The sequence below is a fragment of the Protopterus annectens genome, chromosome 1.part1 (assembly GCF_019279795.1).
Source record: "Protopterus annectens isolate FY-2018-M chromosome 1.part1, PAN1.0, whole genome shotgun sequence".
Lineage (NCBI taxonomy): Eukaryota > Metazoa > Chordata > Ceratodontiformes > Protopteridae > Protopterus > Protopterus annectens.
The window spans coordinates 43,438,223-43,459,381 of record NC_056726.1 but is presented as its reverse complement, the minus strand read 5'-3'; the positions used below and the strand labels follow the sequence as shown (position 1 = coordinate 43,459,381).

Here is a 21,159-nt window from a genome sequence, read left to right as displayed (position 1 = left end):
TTGTATAAACTAGCTATCATTACATTGCACAGAGTTATATTTCAGTTTTACTAAGAAGCAATGATAATGTTAATAAATTACATTAAGTTAATAGACAGGTACAATAGGATATCTGTAGGGCATTACTACTACTACATGTAGTTTGGTAAGAATTTATAGATGTTGCTATGCTGTTGGGTCTTCTGATGAAATCTCAGAAGATTAGATTATGAATAAAGATCAAAAGGATACTACAGGTAGAGATCAGATGGAGAGAGCTATAGGAGTGTTTAGCCAGGAGAAGAATAGAAGGAGAATAGTTTGGAATTTAATAAGTATGTAAATGTAAGTAAAATAAAAAAATGAATTAATTAATAAATGCAGTTAAAGTCAGTTGTTAGATAATTACCAGATTTTTGTGAGATTGTAGAATAGCAGGGACTAATGTTATTTGTGTGTGTCCCAGAGTAGGGCAATCTCAGAGTGGATTTATATAACTGTTGCAAAAAAATGTTTTTTTTTTGTATTGTGCATTGAAATTTTATGGTCAGTTATTTTTAGTTTGATGTTTTGACGTTTTTGAAGAAACATCATAAACCCATATATATATATATATATATATATATATATATATATATATATATATATATATAGTTATATAGTTATTTATATATATATAGTTTTTTATATATATATATATATATATATATATATATATATATATAGTTATATAGTTATTTATATATATGTATAGTTTTATATATATATATATATATATATATATATATATATATATATATATATATATATATATATATATATATATATATATAGTTTTTTTATATATATATATATATATGGTTCTAGGTCATAAGATCGACAGCCACTTTCACCGACAACAGAAACATCGACACCACATTTTCGACAAACCATAAACACGACACCTCACATGCCCGACAAACAAGTAACCGACGGTCCACAAACACGAAACCCCATACACTGCACACACCACAATAACAACAATCAACTAACAAAACACATCCCCTTATCCAAAACCACACACAGAACACAAGCACACCCACTAAACCTCACACACACAACTATGTACAACCCTAACCCAAACCCTTACCCTAAGGTCCGTCACTATCGCACACTCAGCTAACCCGCCCTAACCCTAACGCACTTAACCCACCCCTAAGCCAAAAATACCACTACGACACTTACATAACCCGCCTAACCCTAACTCACTTAACCCGCCTAACCCAAAAATACCACTACCGCACAATTACCTAACCCGCGCCCTAACCCTAACTCACTTAACCCACCCCTATCCCCACAGACTGTCACTATCCACACTTACCTTACTCGCACCCTAACGTCCGTCACCACCGCATACTCACACAGCCTTCTTTCCAAGTCATTATCCCTGGCGTCGGCGTTTTCATCCGTAGCATCGGTCTTCCGAGTGTCGATCATCTGGCGCCCGCTAATCCGTTGTCGGTGATGTCGGCTGTCGATCTTCTAACCTAGACCCATATATATATATATATATATATATATATATATATATATATATATAGTTATATAGTTATTTATATATATATAGTTTTATATATATATATATATATATATATATATATATATGTATATATAGTTATATAGTTATTTATATATATATAGTTTTTTTATATATATATATATATATATATGTATATATAGTTATGTAGTTATTTATATATATATATAGTTTTTTATATATATGTATATATAGTTATATAGTTATTTATATATATATAGTTTATATATATATATATATATATATATATATATATATATATGTATATATAGTTATATAGATATTTATATATATATAGTTTTATATATATATATATATATATATATATATATATATATATATATGTATATATAGCTATATAGTTATTTATATATATATATATATATATATATATATATATATATATATGTGTGTGTGTGTGTGTAGATATAGATATTTAATGGGAGGTCGGATGTGCTTAAACTCATTATCTGTTTTGCCAATGCACTTTTGTCAACAGACAAGATGATCACAGCAGGGAAAGAGCTCTATAATATCAAAGTCAGGAATATCATCTTTACCTGGCTTTGCTGTCTCAGAGTCGGAATGTATAAATAGTGGATATGTGGGTTCAGGGCGGCTTGTTCCTTACAAAAACACTATTTTCCAAAAGAAACATAAATTCCACGACCGGGAACACCACTGCATGACAAAGCAGACTCTTTTATTTAACACATTCCGGTACCTCGGCTTCTTGCCTTCTGCTGGAACATTTTTTAATACAATTTTGTCCCTATATATAACCCCAATTCCATTTATATAATTAATCAATTATCAGATGAAGTACTACATAAATCAGTGCATTAAGCAAACATTCTCAGACTTTTCAAGCTATTGCACTTCTCTGTACAAATATTAAATATGCTTAATAAGACATTTAGTCACATAATAATGATATATTTAATATTGTTTAAAAGTGTATTTGCACTTATATTTATTGTTTAAATATTCAATGCCATTTAGTTTATACATTTAATAATTGATTAATTAAATAATTGGAAGTGGCGGTATATATAGGGACAAAACTGTGTTCAAAAATGTTCCAACAGAAGGCAAGACGCCGAGGTACCAGAACGTGTTAATTAAAAGAGTTTGCTTTGTCCTGCAGTGGTGTTCCTGGTCGTGGAATTTGTTTCTTTTGGGAGATTTCGTGTTGGATTGATGTGTATAGAGTTTATAATTTTTCCAGGAAGATGGGGACCACTGAACCTTCAGGTACTACAGTTAGTACCTTGTTTGCTGATTTATTTCATGATCGAGAACATAGATTGGCTTCGGTTGACCCTTGGGCTTCTACATTTTAGAACCTGGAAATGGATAAATTCTGGTCATTAGAGAAACTGATGGTTAAAGAGGTAATAGTCTTTTATGACCTTAAACTTCTTGAAAAATATGTGTCATTAAATATTACCCCGAGGGGCCTCCGTGTTGACCGGTTGCTGGCTGGGGATTTCACTGATGATAAGAGTGATCTCCTGGCTGAATGGAGGCAGGCCTCACTACAATGCACACTTGCTTGATTATGGGTCCTGATTAAAAGGAATATCTGAAGTTTGGAGAAATTGTAGTGGGAGATCACTTTGTTACAGAATTCTTTATTAAGTGAAATCTCCCCCCAAAGGTATCAAAAACTTTTCGACAAAGTAAATGCAAGTGTGCAAAAAGCAGAAACCAACGTTGAGCGTTAAAAGAAAAAAATTACTCAGAGACATAAAAGACTGAAAATGACTTGATTTATACTCGTCAACTTAGGGGACGCATCAGTAATTACAGGAGGAGTAAACGGACTGCATCTGATGTCCGCGACTCGTCGGTGTCATCAGATGAACAACATTTTGGAAGAAAAAGTGTCTCCTTTGAGGAAATCAGCTCAGGAGATTCATTGCACTCAAAAAAACATTGTAAAAGAGCAGCAGCCGGTTCAGCAACAAGCAAAACCGAAGAGGGCACAAGGAAAAAACAACAGAAAAAACAGATAGACGTAAGACTGTGTCTTTCTGACCATAATGCTTGTGATGGACCATTGAACTATTTTTTTGCTTCGGATAACTTGAACAACATAAATAACTATGATAATGTTGATGTTATTTATTATGATGTTTGTTTAATTTCTGAAACACGTAGGGACATTCATGATCAAGGGGAAAAGAATGCATTGAAAATTGTTAATTTAACTGATATTAATATTTCTGATGATGCTGAAAGGGTACTATTAAGAGGGGCAAAGTTTGTCCCTACTAGAATTCGGTCTCTTGCAGACATAATTTTGGATGTTAAGAAGTTTTGTCCCAAGCTAAAGTTGAGTATTTTTTCAAGCAAAGCAGAATGTGTTTTTTACTACTGAAGAAAATGTAAATTTAATGAATACTAGTGATGTGTCTTCAGAGGAGGATGATTTATTTAATTTAAGCATTTATGACAATGAAATGTTTCAACAGTCTGTCGGACTTGGTGATGGGAATGTGGGTGATTAGGCTGAATCTAACAGTGTCAGAGCAATTTTTCACTGGATATGGACATTTAGATATGCCTAAATTGACTTCTGATAGTAATTTTCTGCCCCCTCGGACAAGCAATGCTATTAATCTGTTTGAAAGTTTGGTATGTAAAAAAGTTGAAAATTATTATGATAATTTTGTAAGGGCATTGTGTTCCTATAATCTTAGTAAAGGAGAATGGCGGGCATTACAGGAATTAAGGTCTAACCTAGATAAGGTCGTATATAAAACAGCTGACAAGGGGGGTCATTGGGTGGTGATGAGCATGGATCGATATGACAAAATGGTGTCAAAGATATTGTCTGAAGATGGGTGTTATGACAAGTTACAATATAATCCTATTCAAAGATTTTCAACAGAATTAAATGACATTTTGGACGTGGGGGAAGGCTTGTTTTTTTGAAAAATAAAGATGTCATAAAGCTAATTGTTAGTACACCTAGGCACCCTTTCATGTATGCCATTCCAAAGATTCACAAAGATTTAGCTAAACCCCCAGGTTGACCTATTATCTTGGGAATAGGATCTTTTTTTGAGAATGTTAATACTTTTTTAGATTTCCATCTCAAAAGATATTTGAATGTTATGCCTTCCCATGTTAAAAATACTCAAGAAATATGCCAAGATTTAGTAAATTTTGAATGGAAAGAGAATTATTTTTGTGGAACAGTAAATGTGAATGCTTTGTATTTTAACATTTGCAAGAGATAGGGCATGGAAGCTGTGGCTCAGAGATTGGGGGAAGGACCCCATTCAGCATTTCTGTTGACCCTCCTTGAGTTTTGTTTAACTCATAACTATTTTAAATGGAAGAATGAGTTTTTCTTACAAAAGAAGGGAACAGAGATGGGGGCAGCTTTCGCCCCATCCTATGCCATCATCTGTATGGGGGATTTTGAAAGTCAGTTTATGATGTTGAAGGATTATTTTGTGAAGAATGTAATTTACTCCAAAAGATATATAGATGATTTGTTATTCATTTGTAAAGGTAGTGAAACAGAATTTTTGGAATTTATGGGAGTTCTGAATAATAACTCACATGGATTGAAATTTACTTGGGGCACAGAGAGATTCAGCATTTCATTTTTGGATGTATTTTTTATGTAGATAGCAAGCAGAGGATACAGCACAAACCATATAGGAAACCCACAACTGTTAACAATTTTCTGCATGCCACTAGTATGCACCTACCTCACCTCATTGAGTCATTGCCATATGGAGAATTCAAAAGGATTTTCATCAACACCTCTGAAGTTAGTTTAAAGGAAATATGTTTAAATGAGGTGTATGATAGATTAAGGGTCAGAGGTTATGATTATAGAATATTACAAAAGGCAAGGAATAAAATTGTGGGTGATGGGGTGGATCATACTAGGATGGCTAGGAGTCATAATGGAGGAGAAGTTATGTATAGGAAAACTGAAGATGAGAGATTATTTTTTGCCACTAGATATTCTGAATTCTCCTCTGTTTTGGAAAGGATAGTTAGACAGGCTTGGGAAATTGTTAGTGAAGATAATACTATTGGTTTTCTGTTTCCCAAACCTATTGTGTTTTCTTATGGTAGGTACAATAATCTTAAAGAACTGCTGAATAAGAAACTATTGAACCCTGCATGTCAGGGTATGATGCGTAGAACAGTAGGTACTCATAGTTGTGGAAACTGTTCAGTATGTAATTGGGTAAAGCATTTACATGGGTATAGAATTAATGGGAAACTGTACAGGGCCAATGAATTTTATAATTGTAACAGCTATGGGGTGATTTATATAATAGATTGTGGCTGCCACCCTATCTCCTGGTATGTTGGTCAAACTAACAGGAAGGCCAAGATCTGAATTTTGGAACACTTAGGTGACGTTAGAAGGTAGAAGTTAGAAAGTCCAGTAGCCATGCATTTTTTGTCCAAACATCAGGGTTCAGATAGCAGTCTATTTTTTAGCATTCTTGCACGACCAATCAACAATAGGGGAAATTTTAAGAAACTATTAAACAGAATAGAGAGCAGAATGATTATCAACTTTCATACCTTGCATCCCATTGGAATGAATTTAGAAAATAATTTGATTATTTGAAATAGAAAGGTTAAGATGTCATTGGCACTGTATATTATGTATAAAATGTTTTTGTAATACTTTTTGGATGTATTTAAAAATCGTATAAGTTCCTGATATGACAAAATGTCTATGCTCAAAGTCATTTAAATTTGTTTTAAAAGTGTAGTCATAATTTGTTATAAAGTTATTTGAAAAGTGCAATAATTTTACAACTTGAGATATGAATTATATTTGTATTTAGTATAGTAACTAAATTTGTAACAGGGAAGCTAGAAGGTCATTAGCACTTCATAACATGGTAAAATGTTTTTTGATATTAAGATAGAAAAGATATAAAATATTAAATATGCTTAATAAGACATTTAGTCACATAATAATGATGTATTTAATATTGTTTAAAAGTGTATTTGTATTTATATTTATTGTTTAAATATTCAGTGCCATTTGGTTTATACAGAGAAGTGCAATAGCTTGAAAAGTCTGAGAATGTTTGCTTAATGCACTGATTTATGTAGTACTTCATTTGATAATTGATTAATTAAATAATTGGAAGTGGCTATATATATATAGGGACACAATTGTGTTCAAAAATGTTCCAGTAGAAGGCAAGAAGCCGAGGTACCAGAACATGTTAAATAAGAGAGTTTGCTTTGTCCTGCAGTGGTGTTCCTGGTCGTGGAATTTATGTTTCTTTTGGGAGATTTTGTGTTGGATTGATGTGTATAGAGTTTAAAAACACTATTTTAACATGCATGTGCTGAGGTTATCTCTTGAAACATGTGCATTGGAATGTCAGATTTTGTTTAGCTTTATTGTTGATGTTAGTGATATCAACTTTTGGGTATTTTGAGTGTATATGTGTATATATATATATATATATATATATATATATATATATATATATATATATAGTACCAATGCACAGCGATGATAAAACTGCATATCTGTGGCACTGTATGAATATTTTTATACGTAACTTGACTTTTGACCACCATATGTCTACTGCGGTGAGAAAATCATTCTCCGTTGCAAAACTTAATAAGTAAGGGCATGGTATTGCACCCTTCAGCATGTACCTGACCAGGCACTTGCAACAGCTTGAGAGACCACCAAGGTATTTTCAAGAGGAATACAGTGAGTAAACAAGTCCTATGCATATCATCCAAAAATCCTATCTGTGCACTCAGTCTCCTACAGTTTGCTGCTGTGCAACCTATACCTAGCCTGGAAGGTGCACTCAGTCTCCTACAGGCTGCTGCGGTGCAACCTATGCCTAGCCTGGAAGACAACTTCTGATTCCATACTGATGGATTGTTGCACATCCGCATTTGTCTGTTTATCCAGATTCTACAGGAACTATGTAAACAGCTAATGAGCAGACATGGTCTTCTGTTCACATGGCCCATTGACATCAGTGGGAACAGATTTTTCAGGCCTCATAAAGCAGGGAAATGGCTAAATTAAATATGTGGACATCTGAGTTCTGCAATAAAAAAAACATACTGCAACATTAAGGAACTCAGTTTTCAACTTTGTAGCTGTATTAGGAGGAAAGTAAATAATGTGGGAAGAAATAGCCAGGGAATTGTTATGGCTAGGCTTGTATAGGCCCTAGGGCTGATAGCCTAGTACCAACCTATGAACCTATGAAAACGTGTTTCTTTAAACCTACAGTGCACATCTTTCTTATATAAAGCTGGTATATAATTCACAGGAATATTGTCCAAATATATATTTTGTTTATGCATATATGTATATAAAATTCTGAAATGCTGGATCCGATAAAGTTAATGGTATCCGTTGAATGGACTATGTTCACATCATACACTCATCATTGTAATGTATTTCAGTCAGGACACAGTCATGCACTTGTTGCAAACATTATTAGTGGAATTTTTTGATCTTATACATAGGTATGGATATGCCTGTAGCTGTAATTTTTTTATTTCTTTCTTAGCACTGCCAAGATACCAGTCCAGAGGGCATAAACCTATACAGTTTAATGATGAAACCAATTCAGCGCTTCCCACAATTCATTGTTCTCTTGCAGGTAAGTGCCAAGGTATTTTACTTCTATTAAATATTTTGCGTTTGTTTTTAGTTAGGGTGGCAAAGTAGCATAGGGCAGCCCAGTGACACAGCAGGTAGTGTTATTGTCTCACAGCAAGAGGTTCTCCAATTTGATTCTTGGTTGTGGCATCTTCTTTGCAGAATCTGCATGTCTTCCTTGTGTTTGTATGGGTTTTCTCCAGGTGCCTAATGAGAATAACTGGAATCATACCATAGATAATGTGAGGGGACCCATGCATGGGCTAAAACATTTAAGAGCTGCCTTTGTCCATTAGTAACATGGGGGCAGTCCTGGGATAATTTTTCTGTTTCCCATCTATAGATCCAAGTTATGCTTGAATATGGACAGGGATGAACTTTGTTTTATGTGGATGGGGTGTCTGTTCCAGAGCAGCAGTATCCTCTGTGAGATATACCTGCCCCTCCAAACCTGTTGATGTCACAGAAGAGGTTAAAGCCGTAGACTGAGTATTTCTGATGCCATTTGACTTGCGGATATACAGTAAATCCAGTAGTATTGGGTTGGGGGATGCCTTGTATGCGAGACACAGATCAACTTTTAGCAGTCTGTGAGATACCAAGTATAGTGACAGGGCTTTGACTTGGTCCATGTGGGATATGTTGTTTAGGCCAGGTATCTCTGTGGCCATTCCAGGTGTTGCATGTGTTTGGGCAGATAATTGCCTATTCAATGACTGGCCTAATGAGGGCTGAGTAAAGGGGACCAAAGCTATTCCTAGAGCTAGATACAGTTCCTTTGTTTATAAGTTGTGCAGTATAGAAGGACAATGGACACATGATGGTGAAAAGCTAGGTCACTGTCCTCATAAGTTCTCAAAGTCCAAACAACTGGGTCAACTGTTAGGGATTTATTGTTAATGTGGTAGTTCCTTGGGATAGATGACTTCCTAAAGGATACAATAATGCATTTTTTGGCATTTAATTTCAGTCCATGATTTTAGCACCAGTGATTTCAGAAGCTTTTTGACACCCAGCCAATGCTGATGTGGGTCTATATCAGAACATCGAAGTTTCAAACTTCGAATGTTCTACTATCTACCCCTATTCAGTGCAAGCTGAAAATATCGAAGCAACAGAAAATCAAATTTTTTTCCTAAGGAAAGAATTTGGTTGTCCGTTTCTGTTGCTTCTGTATTTTCAGCGCTGTGGTGGAAAGTTAAGGGTCGGGTTCAGGTAAGTGTGCGATTGAGTGCGGGTTAGGTTAGTTAGGGTTAGGGTGCGGGTTAGGTATGTGTGCAATTGTGTGGACGTGAGGGTTAGGGCGGGTTAGGTGAGTTAGGGTTAGGGCGCATATTAGGTATATGTGCGATTGTGTGGACGTGAGGGTTAGGGCTGGTTAGGTGAGTTAGGGTTAGGGCACGGGCATACCTCCCAACTGTCCCAACTTACTCGGAGTTTTGGGGTCCAAAAATGGGGTGCCACGATTCCCGAGTGGCACCCCTTCATTTCCGATTTTTTTCTTTTTTTTTCTTTTTCACATTTTTGCTGACATCATCGCGCACTCGATGACGTCAGCTCCGTCAGGGCTACCAGCCTGTCGGAATTGAGCTCGCACACGTATGTAGGCTCAAATCAAATGCTTTTGTGAGCGGGAGCAGCTTGTTTGTGTCACTCGTGCCTGGTTTATAGTAGCTCCTGCCTGCTTTTCTCGCTCTTGGGTTTATTTTCTCTCGCTCAGAAGCTCCTGGCTTAGCCTGCAATGGATATATTCAGTCTCGCTTGCTTGTTGGATTTATAAACTCCTGGGAGTCCTGGCTCAACTGCAAGTAAGTGAGGACAGTGTGAACAACCGGCCTGCCTGTAAGCAATGGAGAATAATGCAAGTAAGGAGAGGTGTTTATATTCTCTCTCGCTCGAAAGCTCCTGGCTTAGCCTGCAGTGGATATATTCATTCATGCTCGCTCGTTGGATTTATTTCTTGTTTTCCTCACTGTAGTGTAATGTCAGAATTGGTATATCTGAGTTGCAAGGGTTGGGAAGGTGTGCGGGGGACTTGCTCCCCTGGAAAAAAAAAAACTATTTTTTTGTATTTTTGTAGCTTTAGATGAAACATTCCACTGGTGTAAAGTTGTCAAAGGAATTTTAGTTGATGTAAGAGACCTTCAACATTTTCCATCCATCATTCTAACATCAGGACACTGTACAATGTATTATTTTTTTCTTTTCTTTCAGTGGATATGTGTGTGTATGTCTGTATGTGTGTTTGCTGTAGAGAAATGCACATATCCTTTGGTCCTGCAGTCCATCATAGGTTGCTTGTTTTTTCTTCAGGACTAAAACTGCTATCATTTTATCACCAGGTCACCAGATACCCTCTGATATGCATGTTTTATAGCTGATCTTTCATTTCTGATTGTGATATATATATATATATATATATATATATATATATATATATATATATATATTTATTTATTTATTTTTTTTACTTTGGGAAAGTGTTTTACCAGGGCTATCATGGTGTGTTGAGGTTTAATTGGGATACGGGAGTGACTTAAGTTCACATGGAGGGCGGAAGATTTGTTCAAAGCTGTAATGTATGTAACTGGAAACTGCATAACATTTAATTTGGTTTTCATTTAATTGGACGTTTTATTGTACTACTTAGGAATGGGATAGTTGTAGAGAGTATTTCACCACCATGCTGTACCAAAATGAAAGAAAAGTAGATAACATTTTGTCCATTTTTGTTGAACTGTGTTCTTTGTGGTGTCATTATTATCTGTGAGGGCTATGGGATCTTTGTGTGTGTGTGTGCACGTGTGTGCGTGCGTGTGCGTGTGTGCGTGTGCATGTGTGTGTGTGTGCATGTGTGTGTGTGTGTGTGTGTGTGTGTGTGTGTGTGTGTGTGTGTGTGTGTGTGTGTGTATGTGTACATTTTGCTACAGAGTCACTCCATGGCATTGTCAGAGTACTGCATAGCAGGTAGAGGTAGTTAGTGGTGAAAGTGTTTCTTTTCTTTATGGAGGCATGAGGGCAGCTGACAGCAATATGAATGAAAATCATGTTACCCATCAATGTATGTAGTCTATAAGTTGGGTTTGTCATGAAGTCACAATTCAAATAAAAGAATGACAATTATTGTAGCTTTGCCCAGGTTTTTTGTGCTAAGAGGTTGAGAGCTGTGGTGAGAAGTGAGAAATTAGTTCACTAAATGATAGCCATTAAGTTTAAGTCTTCCTATTTTTCAGAAGGCTGATGATTTGCCATAGTGGTATGTTTTTCTGACTGTAGTGCATAGGGTCCTGGGTTAAAAACTTGCCAGTGAAATGCATGGTGGTAATACAACATTTTATTCTAGCAACTTTACAAAATTATACAAGCAGTGTTTAAAATGTGTCCCTGGTTTATGACCTTTTGTCGCCCCCCCCAAAAAAAATGAAATTGAAAATAAGTGTGAGATGCTGTGCAAGATGCCTATGGCTTACACTACTATCATTCTATTTATGGTGTAGGTGTGGAGGTAGATTTTTATGACGGAAATGTTCTGAATTTGGCAGTTTTGTCATTATTGTTTCATTGCCTACAGTACAACCTACTGGACAAATGTTCAAACAATAAATTTAAAATGCGCTCTAACAAGTGTGTTGTAGTATACAAAGAATATAATTTAAAACAAGTGTTAATAAAGTCAGGGAGGTGTATCAAAGAAAACAACACATGTATGTTTCTTGTTTTGTGTGCAAGGGGCCAATGATTTGAAAACAGCCCAAAGGTAATCTTTATCCACCACTGGCCAGATGCATTTTCTTTAGACATGGTATGGGTTTCAATGCTGTTTCAATGAATGTGAGTTTCAAGGGTAGAGAAGTTTTAATGCCAAGCCTATTTTCATTGTGAGACTGTATTGCTTTGTTTACCAGATGGTCTATTAGTGTTTCTTCATTGTTGTCCTGTAAAATGTAAAAATAAAATCCAAATAATCATTGTAGAAGTAAAGCAGTATGCATGCATACATTAGTGTTTATGGTAAATGGGGAGAAATAGCCAGGCAATGAGACATTGGAATGGCTGCAGGGGGACTATGATGTGGTGCCATATTTTGGTTGTTTGTTCTTCAGTTTGCGACTTTGCGTTTGAAAGTTGGTATCCCACAATTCCATTGGAGTGGGTGGGGTTACATAATTATGTATGCAAATTAGATGTTAATCAGCATACAGATTTGTACCTATTTTTCATGGGCCTTGTCCAATTTTTGATGATTCCAAGTTGAGAGGTATGGGTACGGGTCAGGTAAGTGTGCGATTGTGTGGGCATGAGGGTTAGGGCGGGGTAGGTGAGTTATGGTAAGGGCATGGGTGAGGTGAGTGTGTGATAGTGATGGACCTTAGGGTTAGGGTTTGGGTTAAAGTAAGTGGATAGTTAGTGGTGTGTGTATAGTTTAGTGTAGGGTTAGGTGTAAGATTTTAGGTGTATGTGTGTTGATTGCTGTTTGTTTGGTGTGCTTGTGTTGTGTGTATGTATTTTGGAACAGCGAATTTTCTTCCCTAGGAAAAAATTCACTGTTCTGTATGTTCGATGTTTTTAGCTTTCGCTGAATAGGGGTCGATATTAGAACATTCGAAGTTTTGAAACTTCATTGTTCTAATATAGACCCTGCTGATGTAACCCTCAGGAAGGCAAATAGTCTGTACAGTTCCTCATCTGGTTAGAGTGAGTGTTTAACTAAGTATCCTGATGTTGTTCCCTATGTGATCTCTTTAGTCCAACGTAGGTACCAGGGTCCACGACACTTTTTTACCCTCTGCCTGAGAAACAGTGTAAAGCTCTGGGCAGTTGTGATGAAAGAGTATATTCCTGTACCTCGTAGGAGCTTGAAGCATTCAGCTCTTCATTTTACCTGTCTAGGTTACATTTCTCCTTAGTGGTCAGACACTGGAAAAGATGGAAGATCTCTTTGAATCTGTATTTATAGAAGGTTGTATTCATAACCAATACTAGCGGGGGGGGGTTACCCTGTAGGCTTCTGCAGATTCAGTTATGCAGATATGGTGGTTAGGGCAGCAGGGTCAGGCATATCCATGCACAAAATGATGTAGCTGAGACTGTCCTTGTCATCAGGAACTCCTTAACAACATTCTGGCTGTCTAGTTTAACATGAAATACATTTTGAGCCAGTTTTCCTGAACCTGATTGAGGACCTCCCATGGAAGAGGAAGACCCTCACCTCCATAGAAGGGCATAGGACCCCCCTTCAGTTACATCCTCTTAATTCTCTTCTCTTCTATCCAAGGCCAATCACAAAACAGGAATAAGCCTGTGATACTTCAGGAAGAAGCTGAAATATATTTATTTATTTTATTTTATTTTACATTTGTTGACTAGGTAATTCTGGCTGGGCACAAAGGTCCCTTTTTAGAGGAGGCCCAGGGAGAAAAGCTCCAGTACAAGCAGTACAAACAAAATCTTTTAAGACATACTATAGCAACAATGCCAGGCAGATGCCAAGTTCCTGTCTGTTTTCATGTCTGCAAAGCCATTCAGGAGTATGACCCATCACCTGTGACACAGTAGTTCTGACGGTGGACTACAGTTGTTAGCAAGAGGTGACTTGCTGAGTTCACCCTAACTTGCAAAGCCATCAAAGCAGGACCAATGGATTCTACACACTGCTATTCGAGTGTAAGGTCATGTACCAGTAAGTGCAAAACTGAGTGACCAGTCCATCTCATTGGAAGTGTTCAGATAGACAAAGAGGCTATATCATACTCAGAAAATGAGTGGAGAGTATAATACTGATTCTTCCTGGTCCTGAAAAGGACAAAGGTTTCCATTCTATTCTGAACCTCACTGATTTCTGTCAAAACATGTAAGTGAATTTTTTAATTAGAGTATGTTAATGGGTGGAGCAGTAGTGCAGAGGTTAGTGTTGTCACCTCACAACAAGATGTTCTCTCGTTCAATTCTCGGCTGGGGTGCCTTCTGTACGAAGTCTGCATGTCCTCCCTACATTCGTGTGGGTTTCCTCTGGGTGCTCCTGTTTCCTCCCTCATTCCAAAGACATGTGTCTAGAGCACTTCACCCAGGGCCTCTGCTGAAAATGGGCTTTGTCCCACTCGGACGTTCCCAGTAAACAAATATTAAATAAATAAAAATGTACAGCCACTGAGTGTTCCACACTCCAGTTTGGTGTTGGATAATAGATCACTAAAATTTGATAAAGTGGCTATGTTCATGTTGCTACTGTTTTGCACATAACTATTGTGCAAAATAACTGAAGGCAACCATTGCATGGAGGGCACCTTTTTTTCCAAAGATCTGTCTAACTATGCATGTTGCATTGTCACTTCACTTTCTCTGTAGTGATACCTGCATGAACAGAATAAGGTAAAAGAAACTGATACAGTCTAACTTTATTTTTATCAGTAATCCACAGCTGTGACTGGGTGCACAGGATTTACCCATGGTTGGTGCAGTCTGATCACTGTGGTAAACAGTAATTAGTCTTTATTGTAAGTTTGTACTTATTATTCATTCATGTTTTAATAGTGAAGTTATTAATTGTATGGCTGTAGGTCATACATTGCTGCTGCTTTAAAGTTATGCAGGGGGATGTACGATAAAGATCTGCTAATGTTTTATGTAAATGTTATGTAACGTTATGTACATTTCCTTATACGAATACTGTATATTCAGAGTTGTTAGAAATGGGGCTTACTTTTTGCAGTTATGTTTGGGTTGTGAAGTATTTGCAAGAGGTAAATTAAAGCATAGCTTTTTTTCCAGTTGCAGCCAATAAAAGTAATTTTTGATCATTAAGATGCATATTAAGTTATGATTACCTTATCCATAGGAATGTATCCTGCTCTGTCTCTCTCTATCTGTCTCGCTCCATAAAGAAAAAATACAGCCCCTTGCTATCTGTGTGGTCACCTGTCTCAAAAGATTTTACAGTACAGTTAAATAATCACATTTTGGAAAAGGCAATCATCCAATCCTACGAAGGCTTTATATTTTTGGAATTACTGTAGGAGTGGTTCTACAAGTAGTTTCCTTCTGTGGCAACACTGGAAGCTTTACTCTGGAGTTCAGCTGAATTTTCTCTGAGTACCCAGTCAATTGTCCAACTATTTTGTCAATGCTGTTATTAGTTTTGCATAGGAAACTGGTAGTCAGTGGTATTTTGGCAGGACATTTCTGGAATAGTGCTCATATATACATATAATAAAGTCATAGCTACTGGTATCTGTTGTGCTAAAATAAGATGAAATTCTTACCTTGAAATTATATGCATGCATGTATACCCAGTAATTGTACTACATTTCAAAACATTCTGAAGCTAATTGACTTTTATAGATTAGGTTACCTTATGGAGCCAACAGCATTTGCTTTCCATACCCTATGGTTTGAAAGTTGTTTTTATTAAATATATATATATTCAGAGAAAGAGAGAGACAACACGCCTTAGCACCGTTAAAGTCATAACCAGATTGTACAATGTTACAGAAAGTGTTTTTAATACTAATTATAACACATTTATTGCCAACATTTATATATATATTGCCCAACTTATACATGTAGTGTAGCATTACAATTCAAGGTTTATCAAATGACATCTCAGTAGATCGTAGCACACACTTACTTCAACAGAACTGTGGTGATATGCATACATTAATAAGCTGACGTTCCTATCTATGAGCTACTTTAATATTAGTGTATCCATTCTTCTTTAGACCAATACACCACTATTTAGGTGGTATAAGAATGCATCACATAACTAGTTTCTGGTTTCTATTAAAATGAATTGTTGCTGGAGATGTAAAGCTCCCTCTTCATGTACGCATTCCCCCCTCTGCCTCTTATTCCCAAGGTACTGGTCAAGATAAGGGAGGAGGGACCCAAGGCCATCTTCATTGCTCCAGATTGGCCCAGACAGCATTGGTACCCCTTGCTGCGCAGCCTGACATCACCGCCTCCCAGGCAGCTTCCCCTTATCCCAAACCTCTTGACTCAAGTGGGGGGGGTGCTGCACCCAGACTTGCAGACTCTCATACTATCAGCATGGCTATTACACCAAAGGCAAGCAAGGGGCACCTGCTAAGCAAGCAGGTCCTAGACATCATCACAGAGGCCAGAAGGCCCAGCACCAGAAAATCTTATTCAGGGAAATGGAAAAGATTCTGCTCTTGGAGCCAGTCCAGAGGGACCAGTTCCTCACAACCTTCTGTCCCTCTTATCCTGGACTATCTAGCAGAGTTACTCAATAGTGGCCTCTCCTGCTCTTCTGTTAAAATTCATGCCTCAGGCATTTCAGCTCATTTTGATACAGACCAGCCCCTGTTCCCACAACCTTTGATTAAACAATTCCTCAGAGGGGCGTCTAATGTCAGACCTCCCAGAAGGCCACCCATGCCAGCCTAGGACCTGAATTATGTTTTGGAAAAACTAATATTATCACCCTTCGAACCTGCTGCTTCAGCCAATCTGAAATACCTCTCCTGGAAGACTGCTTTCTTACTAGCTATCACATCAGCCAGAAGGGTTTCAGAACTTCAGTCACTGATGGCCATTAAGCCCTTCATCATTTTCCATGCAGAAGGGGTCTCCCTTAGGACTAACCTCTCCTTTATGCCCAAGGTGGTATCTAATGTGACTTTCAATCAGGCCATTCATCTGCCCACCTTCTTCCCTAACCCTCAAAACAAGGGGAAAAGAATTCTGCACTCACTAGACATGCACAGACAGCTCAGATACTACCTGGACCATACTAAATCCTTCAGAAAAACAGACCAACTTCTTGTCAGCTTTGCCCATTTCCAAGCAAACCATTTCCAAATGGATATCACACTGTATCCATTTCTGCTATAGATTACATGGGAAACCACCCCCTAAGTCAATTCGTACCCATTCCACTAGGGCAGCCTCCACTTCCACAGCATTCCTCAGAGGAGTTCCAACCAGGGACATCTTGGAAGCTACCACCTGGACCTCGGTCCATACCTTTACAAAGCATTACCACCGTCCTCTTTTCTCTAAGGTTAGGGCAGGGTTTGCTTCTGCAGTTCTGCAGGGCTTGCTTACCCATGCCTAGGTCTCTTCCACCCCTCTCCTCAGCTTTGGGAATCCTCCCAAAGGTGATGACTGCAACAGTGAAACACGAAGAACATGGTACAGTTGTGTACACTTACCATAAATGTAGATGTTGGAGTGTATTCACTGTTGCAGTTTTGGTTTCCCTCCCTCCTTCCCCCTTATATCCTCTTTCCTTAGGGAGACATAAGCTTCTTAGGGTGGTTTTTAACCACCAGGTCCACTTTGCCATATTTCCTTGGGCTTCTGACTGGTTAGAGTAAGAAAAACTGATGTAATAGTGTCAGCTGCCTTGCTTTATAGAACTGACGAGCTGATGTCAGTCTACAAGTGACAGAAGCTGATGCAGAAAAACATTGACTCTGGTATTTGGGCTGGCCTAGGGCTACCACAGCAGGGATAACCCACAGGTGATGACTGTAACAGTGAATACACTCAAACATCTACATTTATGGTAAGTGTACACAACTGTACTTTTTGCTCACTGCCTTTTCAAAGAGGACTACACAGGCTGTCTCATGGTGATTTTATGAAAACCCATCCTGTCATTAAAACTGACCATGGAAGTGGCTTGAGTCATTCATTGTTTGACGTCTAGAGGAAGTGTGCTCCAAAAGATGGGAATGTGTTGTTTTGGGCATCTCTCCCACTATTAACTATTTATTTGCTGATGAAAGTAAAGGTCCTTGGTGTGGGTATTTCACATGCCATTAGCTGTGCAAAGGTAGAGGAGATGGAACAAGACGGGATCTTTCATGACATGAAATGCTAGCCATAGGTCATCACAATGGAATCTGTAGGAGACCAGGTACAGGGAGAGGATACTCAGTCTATATAAGTAACTAAGTTTCTTGGTCAAGATGTTTTGGGGTTTCTTGAGTTGGAAATCTGCTTAGAGAATTGCTTTACCTGATGGGACTGATGAGGAATAAATAGGACTATGACTGCTTTTGATCTAGAGGAAATGTCTTTGAACATTAGCTGGCTAAGTAGAATGATTTACCTACTATGGTGGGTACATAATGGTCAACTGATAGTGTGTTGTTAATAGAAGAATTTAGCTCTCTAATAAATATGTCAGCTTGGTAGAGAGTATCATTAATGTGACATAAGGTGGTGGAATTTCTGTTTCTCAGATAGAATCACATGACATTTCTTAGAAATTCGAGACAGTGGTTGTTACACCTGGAGTTGTCATAGTCAAACCCCTGTTGACTTATCTAGAGTATCCAAAGCAGAGCTCATAATTGTTTCCAATTTACAGTTATTAGAAAACTTAGTTAGGCATAGGCCTTGACCCTGAGGCTAAATATTTGAAAATTAAATGTTGGAAAGAAGAAGACTTGTGACTGAATCCTGTGGGATGCAAATGGTGACATTCTTACTTGAGAGGAAGCCTTGGCTACCTTTATTATACCATTTCATCTTGACAGACAATTAGATATCCAGCAGACAGAATAAGCATTTATGTCAAGTTGTGTAAGCTTATCAATAAAGCCAGTTTGGGCATTGTAGTAAGAGCTTTGACGAGGTCAGGATATTTGAGATGTACAGAATAGCCATTGTTCATGGCTTTGGTGACCATTTATAAGAAGCTAACCAGGTTTAAGATCCAAGATGTGACTTTGACAAAGCTGGAATAGTTTTAGAGAATAACACTAATAGATTACCTATGCCTAAGTTAATGAATCTGAACATGCACTCAGTTGCCTTACATGTAATACTTGTGAAACCAGTAGCTCTATCATTACATGGCTTGGTGGTGGGTTTGATTCTATACAGTAATATTACAGTGGCAGTTTTCCAGGGATCAGGACCATATCCTGTAGAAAGGCTTGAGACTAAAAATGTTAAGGAGAGGTTCACACATCCTGTATTTGGTGCTGATAAGGAGGCAACCCAATATGTTGTCAGGACCAATTGATATAATGTTCTTGGTTTTGGATAAGGCCAACAGGACTTAATCATGGGTGATTTTTTTTGGGGGGTGGGAGGATGACTTGCAAATAGGTGAACAGCAGAATGGGTAGGCGGTGTAAATTTGAGGATTACTGTATCAGCTTAGATATTGCCTTTTGACTCAAGATCAGAGTACATGGTATTGTAAAACAACTCACAGTGATACTTATAAGTTTACTAACATAGTGAAGATAACTTTATGGCTGTCTTTATCAAGAGAAACTCAAAGTTCATATTCAGCCGTATGTTTCTTAATGATGCAATTGAGGCTGTTGCTATCCTGCTTCAGGACTCTTTTGTGATTAGAGGTGGAACCTTTATTATTAGTAGTAAGTGGTTCCTTCCTTTTATTGTGCAATTTATTAACGCAGGAGTTCCACCTTATGGTCATGCTCTTACATTTCCCACTCTTTTTTGCATGGATACAGACAGCCTTCTCAAAGTAGAAGTCGAAGCTAAAAGAGGTAGTTGTGGCAGTGGGGGAATGCATTGTGTCAGGAATTTGTCCCACCTATTGACTCCTATTTATTTGTTAATAGAGATTAAGTTCCATGATGTGAGGTTTTACAGGTCCTTAAGAGCAGTAACACGTTTGTTGTGAAGAAATCCCTAAACGCAGTAGGATTTGTAGGAGGGGTCCCATAGTTTTTAAGGAAGAACATGGATTTATGATCAGACAAATAGACAAATTCATGGTCAAGGAGATGGAAATACAGAGTGGTGTGCAGGCTTGGGCTATATTGGTAAGGTCAATGTCAATGTCAAGGACATTAGAGCCTCTAGTGGAAAGGATGGAAATGTGCTCAATGGAGCTGGTGTTGACAAAAAGGTAGGAAATGCTGAGCATGTTTATCACTAAGGGTGTAGGTTTGGCAGTCGGGAAGTAGAATGGTGTAGAGATCCAGAAAATGTTTAATTGTCATGGCCAGGTGGGGACATGGAGGTGCGTCTGTAGTTAGCAGTAATTCTGTAGTTAGTTTAAGTGTAATTTGGACTCCTATATTCTACAGTTGGGTCATCAAGGATTTGCCTTCACATAATATGACCCCAGCTAAATATGGACCCTCCTCCCACAATGTTCATTGGGTGAGGAAGTGATATGCACTAGATGTGGGTACAGAGGGTGTGCTGTCTATACACTGAAACCAGTTTCAGTAACTGTACAGATATGAATGTGCACAAGAATCAGGACAGCTACAAACTCAAGTATGCTTTTGGTTGGGCACCTGCCACTGAACAGTGACAACTTGAAATAGTCTGAATTAGAATTTGCTGAGTTAGGATGTCCAGGAGATGGACTCTGCCTAAAAAAGGCACTATGGGGTAGTAAAAGTGTTAGCTAGTAGGTAAAAGCCATGGTGAGAGGGGTGGAAGGAATGCTTGACAAACATTGCTGCTATCTTCCCTGCCTCAGACACATGCATAGCTCCATCACATTTTTCTGAATCACTTAGTGGATCTCCTAAGATCATTCACTCCCACATGAGCAACCACTAGGCCATACTTGTACTTATCAGGACTGACATGAGTTAAGGGTCCTTTTCACGTCTTCAATCCTGGTACTAGACAGACAGCTCACTGTCCCTCTGTTTTTGTCCAAACTACTGAGGATAGAGATGCCTAACTATGGAGACCCAGTAACAAGAACATTCCATTGGGTGGATGCAGACTTTGTGGACTTTAAGGTTTTACGTTTGTAACCCTGGTGACCCTGGAGTAAGTGAGGAAGGAAAGTGTGGCTGCTTTGAGCATACATGTGGTAGCAGGAAATTGTGGCTGAAGTCTGTTGGCATGGTGATTAGGATGTTTAGATGAGGATTTCTTAACTACCTCAGTATAATAGGTTCATAAGTTCATAGATTAGTAGTAGGCTAATTGCTCTTGTGGGCCATGTGAGAATCAAACCCTGTACCTTGTGTTTGTAAGGTAG

The 21,159-nt window shown here is 37.9% G+C and overlaps 1 protein-coding gene across 4 annotated transcripts in view; it reads left to right on the top strand.

Annotated features, from left to right (window-relative positions):
- ARHGEF10 (Rho guanine nucleotide exchange factor 10) overlaps positions 1-21,159 on the top strand; it is a 2,254,368-nt gene that overhangs the window by 1,022,125 nt on the left and 1,211,084 nt on the right. For all 4 annotated transcript variants that reach the window (XM_044073505.1, XM_044073484.1, XM_044073499.1 and 1 more), the window contains one exon: positions 8,107-8,199. In XM_044073505.1, the coding sequence (XP_043929440.1) occupies positions 8,107-8,199 (93 nt within the window). The remainder of the gene's footprint in view (positions 1-8,106; positions 8,200-21,159) is intronic.